The sequence below is a fragment of the Pseudophryne corroboree genome, chromosome 5, assembly GCF_028390025.1.
Source record: "Pseudophryne corroboree isolate aPseCor3 chromosome 5, aPseCor3.hap2, whole genome shotgun sequence".
Classification (NCBI taxonomy): Eukaryota; Metazoa; Chordata; class Amphibia; order Anura; family Myobatrachidae; genus Pseudophryne; species Pseudophryne corroboree.
In genome coordinates this window covers 678,352,181-678,368,035 of record NC_086448.1, presented here as the reverse complement: position 1 = coordinate 678,368,035, position 15,855 = coordinate 678,352,181, and the positions used below count along the sequence as shown (strand labels likewise).

The 15,855-nt window shown below is 42.0% G+C and overlaps 1 protein-coding gene across 1 annotated transcript; it reads left to right on the top strand.

Annotated features, from left to right (window-relative positions):
• Positions 1 to 3,911: 3,911 nt before the first annotated feature.
• LOC134928251 (cytochrome P450 7A1) lies at positions 3,912 to 9,071 on the top strand. The gene is made up of 6 exons (XM_063923762.1): positions 3,912 to 4,128; positions 4,709 to 4,949; positions 5,781 to 6,391; positions 6,504 to 6,637; positions 6,806 to 6,984; positions 7,508 to 9,071. The coding sequence occupies exons 1-6, from the start codon at positions 4,049 to 4,051 to the stop codon at positions 7,805 to 7,807; spliced, it is 1,545 nt and encodes a 514-aa protein (XP_063779832.1). The 5' UTR covers positions 3,912 to 4,048; the 3' UTR covers positions 7,808 to 9,071.
• The last annotated feature ends 6,784 nt before the right edge of the window (positions 9,072 to 15,855 follow it).

The window sequence follows — 15,855 nt, the reverse complement described above, 5'->3', positions numbered from 1 at the left end:
AAAATATATATTATATATTGGATGATTTCAGACAGAAAAATAGATACACATGTGTGTATCTATTTTTCTGTCTGAAATCATCCTATATGTTGATGGATCATAACATTACTTATTTTTAAAGTATTGTAGCTAGCTTTGTGGATGTTGTTCGTATAATATTTTAGGTGAAGAAATAATAAATAATTAATAGTTTAAAATTTACTGAAAAAAAACTTTCCTTTTCAATTTACAACATAAGAGTGCACCCAAACAAGAGTCTTCTTTTCTCTTTCCTCAGTGAGAGTTAGAGAGTGTCAGGAAAGAGAGAGGAAGAGAGAGACAGTGTCAGGGAGAGAGGTAGAGAGAGTGTGTCAGAGAGAGAGAGAGAGAGAGAGAGAGTCAGACAGTGTCAGCGAGAGAGAGACAGTGTCAGGGAGAGAGAGGGAGAGAGAGTGTCAGACAGAGAGAGAAGAAAGCAAGAGAGAAAGTGCCTGGGGAGAGAAAGGGGAGCAAGAGAGAGACAGAAAGAGGGGGAGAGAAAGAGGGCGGGGGAGCAAGCAGACGAGACACTACCTCATGACATTAGGCCCCACCCCTAAACACTCGCAAATCGTGTCACTGCTCTTCTCCGCTGCAGCTCCATCTATAATCTGGTCCTATCTTGGTGACTACAGTCTCCTTTGCAGTTTGCACAGACAGCGCTGCTGTTGTTCTTCCCTCTGCTGTTATGCAGCAACTTATTAACATACATAGTAATACCTGCCCTGCTGAGTAGAGCACTGACAATATCGGCACAGCTTGTCAGAGGAAAGGGGGAGCATGGCAACCCGGAAAACCTCATCCACACCAGTGCCCACCCCATTGTTAATCTAGCCACTGCCCCTAGGTTTGGGTCAGATGCCCTAGGCATTTGCCTATAATGCCTATGACTAGGGCTGGCTCCGTGTATAAAATGAAATATTATTTGATTAAACATACCAAGTCCTATATGGGTGTGGTATGTTAAGGCGACATTTATCACGTGCATTGGGTCAACATGACAATGTTGACACAGCCACCACCAACATGCTAAGCTTGTCGACCGTGTTAATATTTTCATAATTTCTCCCCACCGCAGCCTAACTACAAGCTCACCCTCCCCGCAGCCCAATCCTAACCCTCCTGACGGTGCCTAACTCTAACATGCGGCATTCTGAGAATGATGGCATTTCACATGGCAAGATTTCAGATGTCAACATTTTGAACAATGTCAACATTCTGAAGATGCTGACACAGTGCTGGTCGACACAATGAACCATGTTGACGTTGTGGTGTGAACATTCTGAATGTGGCCATGGCCAGTGTCACTGTACATTTTGTAGTTCTTAAAATGTTTGTAGTATACCAATAAATGCAGCAAGTAGGTATTGATAAGCATATATTTGAAAGCAGGGATGGGGAACCGTCGGCCCTCCAGCTGTTGTTGAACTACACATACCAGCATACCTTGCTACAGTTTTGCAATTTGTCCATGCTAAAACTGTTGAAGGGTATGCTGGGATGCGTAGTTCAACAACAGCTGGAGGGCCGAAGGTTCCCCATCCCTGTTTTAAAGGAACAAAAAATGTGAGGGAGCGAGTTGTCAGGAAAACAGACTGAATGCAAACAACTCTCGGCTCTGTTAAATTGCTCTCCTTGAGGTCACTCTAATAGATGCAAGTGTGCAGAGCTAAACTCGCATTACAAAGCTCACATACATTGCGACAATGTGCATACCTGAGAAATGCAAGATTCATTTCCAGATGGCTATTCGCTGGACTCGTGGCGAGGTTGTGACTTTTCTACAATAAGCTAGGCTGACTATATTATCCCTTTAACCTGGGACACTCATGAGTTACACAGGTTCTGTGGCTGGCTGACTACAAGCCTGCATTTCACCTGGCAGCCACAGAACCTGTGTAATTCATGAGTGTCCCAGGTTAAAGGGATAATATGGTCAGCCTAAATAAGCGACCTGGCAGAAGTGCATGAAACAGTGGGGAAATCATCCTGGACCTCAAAAAGTGGCAATAAGATAGCAGGACCATACAGAAGGCTGTCAGTGGCCATAATAAAATGCACTGGATGTTCTAAATAAGTGTCACATGACTGATTTTTTTTATTTTATTTTTTTATTATTAATGATTGAAAAATGATAGGCAACAAGGTTTGTTTGTTTGTTTTTAGCAAATTAAGGGCCTAATTCAGACCAGCGATTTTTGCAGCCCTGCGTTCAGATAGTCGCTGCCTATTTGGGGGAGTGTATTTTAGCTGTGCAAGTGTGCGAACGCATGTGTAGTAGAGCTGCACAAACAGACCTTGTGCAGTCTCTGTGCAGCCCAGGACTTACTTAGCCACTGCAATCACTTCAGCCTTTCCAGGACCGGAAATTGATGTCAGACACTCTCCCTTCCAAAGCTTGGACACGCCTGCATTTTTTCAGACACTCCCTGAAAACAGTCAGTTGCCACCCACAAATGCCCTCTTCCTATCAGTCACCTTGCGATTGCCGGTGCGATCGCTTTTTTCGCACCATCCCGTCGCTATGCATCAATCCCCGTTGCTGCAGTCCGGCACGCCTACACATTGCGGTGCATTCGCATGCGCAGTTCGGACCTGATCGCCGGCTGTGAGAAAATGCAGCCTAGTGATCAGGTCTGAATTACCCCCTAAAGTCTTTACAGTATATTGGGCTACAGAAAAGTGATTTTTCAGTGCTTTTATATAGTTTTTAAAAAAGTTGGAAAATAAACCCTTTTAACATCTGCAAGCTCCAAAACCCTTCTCCCATCAATACAGAACAACTACATATATGTCCCATGTCATTTAACCCATTATTCAGCTTTTCAGAGAAAAAAAGTGTATAATTATTCATTGGGTACCAGAGGTTCTGAACTGTGTCCCGACATATGTACTTAAAAGATTTTCACCTAACTTTTTACCTGCTAGAGGCGTGCGCTCAAAAAAAACTATGAATTTTCCGTGAAAATGCAATGCAAGTTTGGAATTGAATTGAACATGCAATTCACTGTGAAAACTGCTCACTTCTAATTGAAACAAATGCAAACAAAAGTGTATTGCGTCACTTTATTCAAGTGACCGTTTGTGGTTTCAAAACCTCAATTAAATATAGCCTATATTACAATAACAGTAGCATGTTATCAAAACAGTATATTGACATCTAGCGATGTATATGAGCAGCTTACTTAGAAATTAATCTGATTGTTCAATTGGTAAGCTCTTTATGAGTAAATGCAACTATGTGAATTGAGAAAAAAAACAAATAAAGTCACATATATAGGTAGCATAATATGGTACATTTTAATGCTTTGAATATGGCATTTTCATTGTATACCAATTGCTACTAATTGCTGTGGAGGCACCCGGCACTGTTATGCACGATTTCTCTCTCTCTCTCTCTCTCTCTCTCTCTCTCTCTCTCTATAGTGCATCTATCTATCTATCTATCTATCTATCTATATATATATAGTGTGTGTGTATATATATATATATATATATATATATATAGTGTGTATATATATATATATATATATATTTATACACAATTGTATGTATATGTTAATTGTAAATGGACATTACATCTGTGAATCTGTGAATTTGCTCTCGAGTAACCACTAAACTTGAACTATAGTCAGCAGCTAGTAAGCGTGCAGGAGAGATTTGCACACACCCCAGAGACCTTCAAATTATCTACTATTACAACCCTTTGCTTACTTTGGAACAGCATCTCATACCTATGGTCTAAAGTCAAGGCCATTTCTGCAATGGTCTAAGTTGAGATTTTTTTTTTGTTGGCTTTTACATCACACATACACCTGGGAAGCCTACAGGCGCACAAAGGAGATGCCCATTGGCTGAGTGGTTAATTAATACCTTCTTATAGATACTTGAGTTCAGTAATTAAACAGCCCACTTTTTGGCTGCGTGTGTATATAAGTAGTGCACACTTACTGCATCTCAGCATTGCTCTCGGCATTTAGCTGTTGGTGATCTTCATCTTCTGTCCCCAACATAGTTCACAGTTGCAAAGATGTTGACAATATCACTGATAATGGGGCTAGTTGTAGCCTTGTGCTGTTTCTTTTGGCTTATTGTTGGCATTAGGAGAAGGTAAGAGAATAACTTTGTTTTATTTTGCGCTTATTTATGTTGTTTGTCGTTTTACTATTATGGATTCTGTTTAGTTTTTCTTTATTCAATTGTATTCTGGTATGTTTTTCATTTCTAGTTGATATATTTTATATTTACAGTACCTGCGGGTAGCGTTTAACTGTAGCTTTATTAGTTGCTAGTTGTTTATTGTGTTTAATTGCTTCATTTAACCAGATGCATTGAAATTAAAGTTTCAGGTTTCATATCTCTAAACGTGACTAAAAAAAAAAGACAAAATAAATGTAGGTGTTTGTATCTCAGCAGATTTAGGATGAATATAAATTATTTGAATTGGAAAAAGAGATAACAGCCAAATCAAAACACATAATAAAATGCTAATATCTATCTTTTGCCAACTAAATGAAACATTTGATCTTTACTGTTGATTTGACCTGCTGTGTAATGGTCAATACAGAAAGTTTTAGCCAAAAAGAATGTCACCCCAAGTACTGTACTATGAGCTTGAGATCATTCCATATGGTGCAAAAATATGTGACAATAGGCTAATACATTTCTATACTTATTTGAATCATTTTAGGCAGCCCTCTGAGCCACCTCTGGAAAATGGCTTCATTCCTTATCTTGGATGTGCCTTGCAGTTTGGTGCCAATCCTCTTGAGTTTCTCAGATCACGGCAGAAGAAATATGGGAACGTCTTTACTTGCAAAATTGCTGGAAATTTTGTCCATTTTATCACTGATCCATTTTCCTTCGACTCAGTAATGCGTCATGGGCGACACTTCGATTGGCAGAGATTCCACTTTGAAACTGCAGCCAAGGTACAGTATAAGCTAAGTGCTTATATTATAGTCTATAAATAGGTACTCCTATTGGATGTGTATGTTATCTCACTAAAAGCTACACAGTAAATGGGCTTGTAAAATTAAATTGATTATAAATATCAGCCTTTTATGTTTGTTAGGGAGATTTGAATATTATCAACTAGGTCTAAATCATTAAACATTTACTAAATGAGTGATAACACTAATTATTCTTTTTTTTGTGTCAATATATAACTTTATGCTAAACAGAATATGAGTCTTTGATGTAGTGAAATACAGTATAAATGTAAAAGTTTATGCAGTTTATCTCTTCAATTCAGCCCATAAGGGTATCTTTAATGGGTGCAGGGTTGTGTAGTGTTGGACCCCTAACACCGGGGTCCATGTGCATCCATCCAAAATACTTACCTCTCCATCAGTGCTGCTGGCATCAATGGGAACATAGCGCAAGTGCCATGTATGCGGAGATCCGCACCGCAAGTATCACCAGGAACATGACTTGAGTGCCATGTTTCCAGTGATCTGTGCATGTGTATTACAGAAATCCTGGAGATTGGCGCATGCACGGTAAACTCCCGGCACTTGGCAGGAGTCTACTGCAGAAAAGAGCCAGAAAGAGAGAGGAAGGGGTGGGAGGGGGGGGGGGGGGGGGTTAACAGAGTCTGCACACGGATCCTCTCCTCTCTTGATGTACCCCTGCTTCAATCTTTATTGCTTAATCTTTTTTTGTGATATAGAGATTCTTGCAAGTGTGTTAGTACAGATGGAGAAGGGCTGTGATGCCTATAGGTTCCTGTAACTTATAAAATATTTTTTGCTCTTTGTCAGGCCTTCGGACACAGCAACATGCATCCTTCAGATGGCAAGTCCACTGAAAATATTCAGGAAACATTTAAGAAGACAATGCAGGGTGATGCATTGGATCCCCTCATTACTGCTATGATGGAGAACCTTCAGCGCACCATGCTGCAGCCCATTGCTTCTAAAACGAACAACAATGAATGGATCAACGACGGCCTCTATGCCTTCTGCTACCGGGTGATGTTCGAGTCTGGCTACTTGACTATTTTTGGCAAAGAGTTGAACTCGATGGACGACAAAAGTTTAGCTAGGCAGGAAGCCCAGAGAGCACTGATCCTTAATGCCCTAGAAAACTTCAAAGAATTTGACAAGATTTTTCCTGCCCTTGTAGCAGGTCTGCCAATCCATGTCTTCAAATCAGCCCACAGCGCCAGGGAGAACCTTGCCAAAGATATGCTGCATGAGAAACTCAGGCAAAGAATCAACCTCTCTGACATCTGCAGTCTCAGGATGTTCATGAATGACACGGTTACCACTCTAAATGACTCAGAGAAAGCGAAGACCCATGTGGCACTCCTCTGGGCATCCCAAGCTAACACTCTCCCGGCAACATTCTGGTGTGTCTACTACCTCCTTAGGTACAACAAACACTAACACCCTTTAAATTGACATCTTACATTCTCTTATGTGCTGTAACCAATATTATAAAATTATAATAATGTTGAATTATTATTTTCCTTGCTTCAACAGATGCCCAAAGGCAATGAAAGCGGCTACTGAAGAGATCAAAGAGAGTTTGGAGAAAGCTTCTCAGAATGTGAGCCTTGATGACAACAAGTACATCTTTCTGAATCGACATGAACTGGATGACATGCCAGTCCTAGGTAAGGAAATGTCTTCTACACATTCCACAGCAAATAATCCCCACTAGTCATCCACTAATTATAGTGCACTGGAATTTGCAACAAAAAGGGCAACAATATGATGGTCAACTGTTGCTATGCTGTTCTGTTACATTACCTAAATTGTATATGCTGTTTTTTTACTTCCAGGTAGTATAATTAAAGAATCTATGAGGCTGTCCAGTGCATCTCTCAATATCAGGGTGGCCAAGGAAAACTTTGTTCTAAAATTGGAAGATAACGGATCCTACAACATTCGGAAAGATGATATTGTAGCACTCTACCCACAGACAGTACACCTGGATCCTGAAATCTACGAAGACCCCTTGGTACGTAATAGATTGTTTGTTGCTTCCAAGCTTTTATGTGGCCCAGTTTCCCATGAACTCACAGTGGATGCCACTGGAAATCTATATAGAGGTGTGTGTGTGTGTGTGTGTGTGTGTGTGTGTGTGTGTGTGTGTGTGTGTGTGTGTGTGTATATATATATATATATATATATATATATATGTATATTAACAAGAGTCTGCAACTGCTTTATAGTAGTGGGTGCTGAAATGGGAGTATCAATAGTGTAAGCAAACTAGGTCATCATATACACTATATGTGTGTAATATAGTATGTTTTATATGCAATTCCTGTACCTGGCAGTCACTCAACACCATGCTAATGCATACAGCTTTTTAAGGCAGGCTTAATCATACAAATGGGTTCCAGACCATGCCATCTTACTAACGTGCACTGCCCTGTTCTCCAAAATAATTGTGATGTGTTAGTATAGAGAGGAAGCGCTGAAACTGTATTCATGTATTAGATTTTCTGTTCATGTGTCCAATTGTCTATATTTTTCAGACATTCAAGTATGATCGCTACCTGGATGAGAACAGAAAGGAAAATACCAGTTTTTACCTTAAAGGAAAGAAGTTAAAATACTACTACATGCCATTTGGGTCTGGAAAAACCATATGTCCCGGACGTCAGTTTGCAGTACATGAGATCAAGCAGTTACTGACTTTGCTGATTTCTTACTTTGAGTTGGAACTTGTAGATAAAAATGTCAAGTCCCCACCTCTAGACCAGTCTCGTGCTGGCCTAGGCATTCTGCAGCCCACTCATGATGTTGATTTTAGATACAGATTGAAAGACCTCTAAATCCAACTACCTGAACTACACAGTACGCATGTTGGTGCCCTGAGGTCACAGCACAGAATGCTACACACTACATACCTTAAACTGGGTACACACTATAAGTTATGTGGTACACATCATACAGTGTGTACCCCCAATCCATCGTACCCGGCTGTCATTCATTGAATTGGCCGTTGGCTGTGCTGCGCGTCCGTGGCCGACCGCCTTGTAGTTACATGCAGTATATAATGATATATACGGATCATGCAGTGTTTACGGCAGATGCAGTGTATCATGTCACTGCGTCACAACATCACATGTTGTAAACTCAGCTTTACTTTCTGTTCATGACCTTTTCCTGTACATTCATTGCACTCTGCTCCATGGTATAGCTGAAGTAATGTTATCTTATATTTTTCTCTCCTGATAACACTCAGTTATTTCAATGAGAATATTCATTTTTGAGATTTTACTCTAGATACTTGTCACTTAAGCACACACATAAAACTGCGCTCAGTATTATTTTACAGTATGTAAAACTCATATAAAGTTTTTGAGAATGTAATAAATACTTGAAAGAACAGTTTAATCAGTTTAATCAGTCAGAGGATAATATGTATATTCTTATGCACAGTTTTATCATTAAAAATATGAAAGCAGAGAAGTTTTATGCTGGGTCTGAGCAGAATTTCTGTATATTTTGTAATTGAGTGAAAATTGTCTTGATAGGCAAGCGGACTCTTCCCAATAACTATTTATAGTGTTTTAACTATAAATCACATTGTAAATATTAACAGCCGATTACTTATATGCAAATTCAAAAAAAGAATGAATATTCAAAAAGCTGTTTTTGGTGGACACAACTGAAATGTCAATGTATTGTATATCTATCTGGTGTATATTACTCTATGTTTAATATGTTAAAATATTGTATTACATAACACTGAACTGTATTGTAGAAGATATAAACAAATCTGTAAATATAATATTATCAAACTGTTATTTACAACATTTTTCCATAACTGTGTCTTGAGCTATAAACATTGTTGTCTTTGGAATTGTAAGGCAAATATTTGTAAATAAACTGATATTTTCAATTAACTTTCTTTGTATTTCTTAAAACTTTTAAATGTTACGTGTTTTCTCGGAGTTGTAGCTTACAGTATGTCCATGAAGCAATGAGTTGTTACGTAACTGTATGAGGTTGCATTGTAAATTCTAAGGACATTGAAAATTATATTAATTAAATATACCCCTAATAAAATAAGCTGTGATGGCTGGTGACCAATCACTGTCTCTGACTTGAGAATTTCCTGTGCGGTTAATACTAACATTAAGAGATATGAGTCAGACTGTCAGATTACATTACTGTCACCATACTGTCATCAGGTTCAGTTTCAGCCCCAGAAAAATCAGCACTTACACCTTCACTACAATGAACAGGACAACACAGCTAGACACAACATTTACACTCACATATATAGAACTGATATCTGGTTACTCAGATCTTGCCTGTTTCTCCCAAAGGAGACCATCGTGCCATTCCTTATTGTAATAAAGTTGATATTCAGAACTTTTGTGTCTTAGTGACCCGAATGACCCATTCTGCAAGCACACTGAATGCACAATGGGCCTAATTCATGTTTGTATGCAAATGCCATTGCATTGTCTAGGCTATGGAGCTGCTAATGTTAGCAAGTGAAACTGACACCCAGAAATGTGAAGAGACGCACACCAGAACCATTGCAAACTCATTCACAACTGTATATACATTTGCAGCCTATGCACAAAAACGAGGGTTGGGCTATGGCTATGCAGACTGGACACAGCAGCAGCGACTCAGACGCCATGATTTTGCACATACAAGCTTGCAGCCATCAGCAGATACATGCTCCGAAAATGGCCATGCCATGCCTGCGTTATCTCAACCACTCCCCATCAACACTCCGTTTACACTTCCAAATGATCACTTGCTGTCAATCACTTTTCCATGAAATCCTCATTGCAAGTGAGATTGCAGCAGCCACTCTGCGCATTCACATTGTGATCACAGCACATGCGCAGTCTTCCGATAATCGCCCCCCATTGTATGGTAATCGCCCATTGTGTACAAACATGAATTAGGCCCTATGTTATTCATATGACTCAAACCATTTTCATATTAATGACTTAATATTTTCTTTTCCTGGCACTGGGCCTAATTCAGGTTGGATGGCAGAACGCAATCCAACAGCGCAAATTACAAAAAAGATGCGGGCACATGCGCAGCGCCCATCCTGCGCATGTGCCCGCATTTTCTGCGGGGGAAGGGGGTGCCGAAAATGTGATTGCCTCTGCCTGTTAATCAGGCAGAGGCATTCGCAGGGCGGGTGGGGGGCGGCAACACTACGTTTGCTAGGCGGAGACGGACCGTTGCAGGGGCAGAGGCGGGCAAACGGGGGCCACGTTTAGGAAACAGGGGCATTTTGTGGGTGTGATCACAGTGATGTCACATGCAGCTGCTGCGATCAGAAACATGGAGGCGAGCCTCCTGTGGGCACAGCTAAGCTGCGCCGCCAGGAGGCAACCACAAATTCTAAGATGAAGCAGAAATTGCGATGCGATCACAATTTCTGCTTCATCAAGGGGAGGAGGTGGCGTTCAGCATGCTGGATGGGCGGCCCCAGCATGCGAACAAAAGGATTGCAAATTCTGCTAATTAGCAGAATTTGCAATCCTTACTGAATTAGGCCCACTGTCTGCTATTGCATGATTGTTTTCTCTTAGCCTATGATAAATTACACTTTAAACTTTTTTTACTTTTTACTCCTAGCATTCTAAATGACAGCATTGTCTAGTTACAATATGATTTCTTCTTCATCATCATGTCTACAGCCACATTACCAGTTTCTAGAAGTAGGTTGTCTTATGCAATGTTTTATTGTTATGCTGTGCAACAGTTATCTGCACAGATTGTTTTGCATGGTACACAAGTTGTGTTTTTTATTCTTACTTCTTACTAAGGATAAAACACAATGTGTTCCCTAATGCACAATGAGTGAAAAATATTACTACATAATAGTCAGATAATACGGAGATCTTAGTTGCGTATATCTGCAGATATAGGGTTAAGCCCCCAGGCCGATCGACAAGGCTTCTCCGTCACTGGGGGTCCCTAATACTAGGTATGGGTCCGGGGTGCAGGACCCCATAACGTCGGCACAGGTCGGCTACCCCAGGTCAGCACACAGGTGAGAATTAATAAGGGTTAATAAGAAGCACAGAAGTGCTATGTAAGTGGTGTGATTAAAATAATACAAAAATATATACAAAGTGATAGGGAAAATCATAAGTGTTAATAAAGTGTTAGGGTGTGCCGACCTGAAGCAGCCCAGCCATACCGACACAGGGGCCACCGCACCCCACACCCACCCCATAAATAATTACAAATATGTCTGGGTTAAATTCCCAGTGTAAGGCCACATGGTAATGGCTCCTACAGCATCTGAGAGCCAGCTTACCTGGAGATACCCCTACCTTCTCCTATGGCACTCTGGAGTCAGCAATCCCTCCTAATGCTGACCCATCCATGCCTCTCTAAATACAATGCACAAAATGGTAAGCTGCTCAATCACCCCGGACCCATACCTAGTATTAGGGACCCCCAGTGACGGAGAAGCCTTGTCGATCGGCCTGGGGGCTTAACCCTATATCTGCAGATATACGCAACTAAGATCTCCGTATTATCTGACTATCATGTAGTAATATTTTTCACTCGGTGTGCATTAGGGAACACGTTGTTTTTTCCTACACAGAATTACCCCTCCCTTTTAGCACCTGAGTGACATCACAATCTGATTGAGCAGCTTACCATTTTGTGCATTGTATTTAGAGAGGCATGGATGGGTCAGCATTAGGAGGGATTGCTGACTCCAGAGTGCCATAGGAGAAGCTAGGGGTATCTCCAGGTAAGCTGGCTCTCAGATTCTGTAGGAGCCATTACCATGTGGCCTTACACTGGGAATTTAACCCAGACATATTTGTAATTATTTATGGGGTGGGTGTGGGGTGCGGTGGCCCCTGTGTCGGTATGGCTTGGCTGCTTCAGTTCGGCACACCCTAACACTTTATTAACACTTATGATTTTCCCTATCACTTTGTATATATTTTTGTATTATTTTAATCACACCACTTACATAGCACTTCTGTGCTTCTTATTAACCCTTATTAATTCTCACCTGTGTGCTGACCTGGGGTAGCCGACCTGTGCCGATGTTATGGGGTCCTGCACCCCGGACCCATACATAGTATTAGGGACCCCCAGTGACGGAGAAGCCTTGTCGATCGGCCTGGGGGCTTAACCCTATATCTGCAGATATACGCAACTAAGATCTCCGTATTATCTGACTATTATGTAGTAATATTTTTCACTCGGTGTGCATTAGGGAACACAAAGTTTTTTCCTACACAGAATTACCCCTCCCTTTTAGCACCTGAGTGACATCACAATCTGATTGAGCAGCTTACCATTTTGTGCATTGTATTTAGAGAGGCATGGATGGTCAGCATTAGGAGGGATTGCTGACTCCAGAGTGCCATAGGAGAATCTAGGGGTATCTCCAGGTAAGCTGGCTCTCAGATGCTGTAGGAGCCATTACCATGTGGCCTTACACTGGGAATTTAACCCAGACATATTTGTAATTATTTATGGGGTGGATGTGGGGTGCGGTGGCCCCTGTGTCAGTATGGCTGGGCTGCTTCAGGTCGGCACACCCTAACACTTTATTAACACTTATGATTTTCCCTATCACTTTGTATATATTTTTGTATTATTTTAATCACACCACTTACATAGCACTTCTGTGCTTCTTATTAACCCTTATTAATTTTCACATGTGTGCTGACCTGGGGTAGCCGACCTGTGCCGACGTTATGGGGTCCTGCACCCCGGACCCATACCTAGTATTAGGGACCCCCAGTGACGGAGAAGCCTTGTCGATTGGCCTGGGGGCTTAACCCTATATCTGCAGATATACGCAACTAAGATCTCCGTATTATCTGACTATTATGTAGTAATATTTTTCACTCGGTGTGCATTAGGGAACACATTGTTTTTTCCTACACAGAATTACCCCTCCCTTTTAGCACCTGAGTGACATCACAATCTGATTGAGCAGCTTACCATTTTGTGCATTCTTACTAAGGATGTCTGAACACTACTAGACTGTACGTTCTCCCCATGTTTGTGTAGTTTTCTTCCAGTTTGTACAGTTTCCTTCCAGAGTCTCAAAAGATAATGGTAGGTTAATGAGTTGCTGACACTAATGGGCCCTAGCGTGTGTGACTGTAAACTCCAATGTGCATGATTTGAAACCAGCAGACCTTGTTTTTTGCATCTATTATTTTATTTTGATATTTCTGTTTATTTTTCTCCCTAACTCTCACATACTTTCTCTTTCTTCCACCTGATTTATCTCTGTCTGCACTGTTTCCCGCCCTCAACAGAATACTCTCCTTGGTCTAGTGGCCACTCTCCTGTGCTGTGGGTTGAGGGATGGTCAGGTACTTTATACTGCAACACATTAGGGAATATATTCTTAGTGGCCAGTCGCACTCTACATTTGCAGTGAGCATTGCTGTGACAATGTATATTTTTGTCCCCCAAGAGAAATATTGTATAGATTCTCTATCTAGTGCTGTATAATATAGTGGCACTATATGAATAAATTATAATAAATGTTCAACCTCCAACTGCTGGAAATTTTTGCTGCCACTTAATTGTAATTTGAAATGTACTTTTCCCCCTCATTGTTAGCATCTAAAATATTGTAGAGATGAGCGCCTGAAATTTTTCGGGTTTTGTGTTTTGGTTTTGGGTTCGGTTCCGCGGCCGTGTTTTGGGTTCGAACGCGTTTTGGCAAAACCTCACCGAATTTTTTTTGTCGGATTCGGGTGTGTTTTGGATTCGGGTGTTTTTTTCAAAAAACACTAAAAAACAGCTTAAATCATAGAATTTGGGGGTCATTTTGATCCCAAAGTATTATTAACCTCAAAAACCATAATTTACACTCATTTTCAGTCTATTCTGAATACCTCACACCTCACAATATTATTTTTAGTCCTAAAATTTGCACCGAGGTCGCTGTGTGAGTAAGATAAGCGACCCTAGTGGCCGACACAAACACCGGGCCCATCTAGGAGTGGCACTGCAGTGTCACGCAGGATGTCCCTTCCAAAAAACCCTCCCCAAACAGCACATGACGCAAAGAAAAAAAGAGGCGCAATGAGGTAGCTGTGTGAGTAAGATTAGCGACCCTAGTGGCCGACACAAACACCGGGCCCATCTAGGAGTGGCACTGCAGTGTCACGCAGGATGTCCCTTCCAAAAAACCCTCCCCAAACAGCACATGACGCAAAGAAAAAAAGAGGCGCAATGAGGTAGCTGTGTGAGTAAGATTAGCGACCCTAGTGGCCGACACAAACACCGGGCCCATCTAGGAGTGGCACTGCAGTGTCACGCAGGATGTCCCTTCCAAAAAACCCTCCCCAAACAGCACATGACGCAAAGAAAAAAAGAGGCGCAATGAGGTAGCTGTGTGAGTAAGATTAGCGACCCTAGTGGCCGACACAAACACCGGGCCCATCTAGGAGTGGCACTGCAGTGTCACGCAGGATGTCCCTTCCAAAAAACCCTCCCCAAACAGCACATGACGCAAAGAAAAAAAGAGGCGCAATGAGGTAGCTGTGTGAGTAAGATTAGCGACCCTAGTGGCCGACACAAACACCGGGCCCATCTAGGAGTGGCACTGCAGTGTCACGCAGGATGTCCCTTCCAAAAAACCCTCCCCAAACAGCACATGACGCAAAGAAAAAAAGAGGCGCAATGAGGTAGCTGTGTGAGTAAGATTAGCGACCCTAGTGGCCGACACAAACACCGGGCCCATCTAGGAGTGGCACTGCAGTGTCACGCAGGATGTCCCTTCCAAAAAACCCTCCCCAAACAGCACGTGACGCAAAGAAAAAAAGAGGCGCAATGAGGTAGCTGACTGTGTGAGTAAGATTAGCGACCCTAGTGGCCGACACAAACACCGGGCCCATCTAGGAGTGGCACTGCAGTGTCACGCAGGATGTCCCTTCCAAAAAACCCTCCCCAATCAGCACATGATGCAAAGAAAAAGAAAAGAAAAAAGAGGTGCAAGATGGAATTGTCCTTGGGCCCTCCCACCCACCCTTATGTTGTATAAACAAAACAGGACATGCACACTTTAACCAACCCATCATTTCAGTGACAGGGTCTGCCACACGACTGTGACTGATATGACGGGTTGGTTTGGACCCCCCCAAAAAAAGAAGCAATTAATCTCTCCTTGCACAAACTGGCTCTACAGAGGCAAGATGTCCACCTCATCTTCACCCTCCGATATATCACCGTGTACATCCCCCTCCTCACAGATTATCAATTCGTCCCCACTGGAATCCACCATCTCAGCTCCCTGTGTACTTTGTGGAGGCAATTGCTGCTGGTCAATGTCTCCGCGGAGGAATTGATTATAATTCATTTTAATGAACATCATCTTCTCCACATTTTCTGGATGTAACCTCGTACGCCGATTGCTGACAAGGTGAGCGGCTGCACTAAACACTCTTTCGGAGTACACACTTGTGGGAGGGCAACTTAGGTAGAATAAAGCCAGTTTGTGCAAGGGCCTCCAAATTGCCTCTTTTTCCTGCCAGTATAAGTACGGACTGTGTGACGTGCCTACTTGGATGCGGTCACTCATATAATCCTCCACCATTCTATCAATGTTGAGAGAATCATATGCAGTGACAGTAGACGACATGTCCGTAATCGTTGTCAGGTCCTTCAGTCCGGACCAGATGTCAGCATCAGCAGTCGCTCCAGACTGCCCTGCATCACCGCCAGCGGGTGGGCTCGGAATTCAGAGCCTTTTCCTCGCACCCCCAGTTGCGGGAGAATGTGAAGGAGGAGATGTTGACAGGTCGCGTTCCGCTTGACTTGACAATTTTGTCACCAGCAGGTCTTTCAACCCCAGCAGACCTGTGTCTGCCGGAAAGAGAGATCCAAGGTAGGC

What these genes read in the sequence shown, in the direction of transcription:
- LOC134928251 (XM_063923762.1), top strand. Translation starts at nt 4,049, where the DNA reads ATGTTGACAATATCACTGATAATGGGGCTAGTTGTAGCCTTGTGCTGT. An exon ending in ATTGTTGGCATTAGGAGAAG is followed by an intron (nt 4,129 to 4,708) that starts GTAAGAGAATAA and finishes GAATCATTTTAG; the next exon opens with GCAGCCCTCTGAGCCACCTC. An exon ending in ACTTTGAAACTGCAGCCAAG is followed by an intron (nt 4,950 to 5,780) that starts GTACAGTATAAG and finishes GCTCTTTGTCAG; the next exon opens with GCCTTCGGACACAGCAACAT.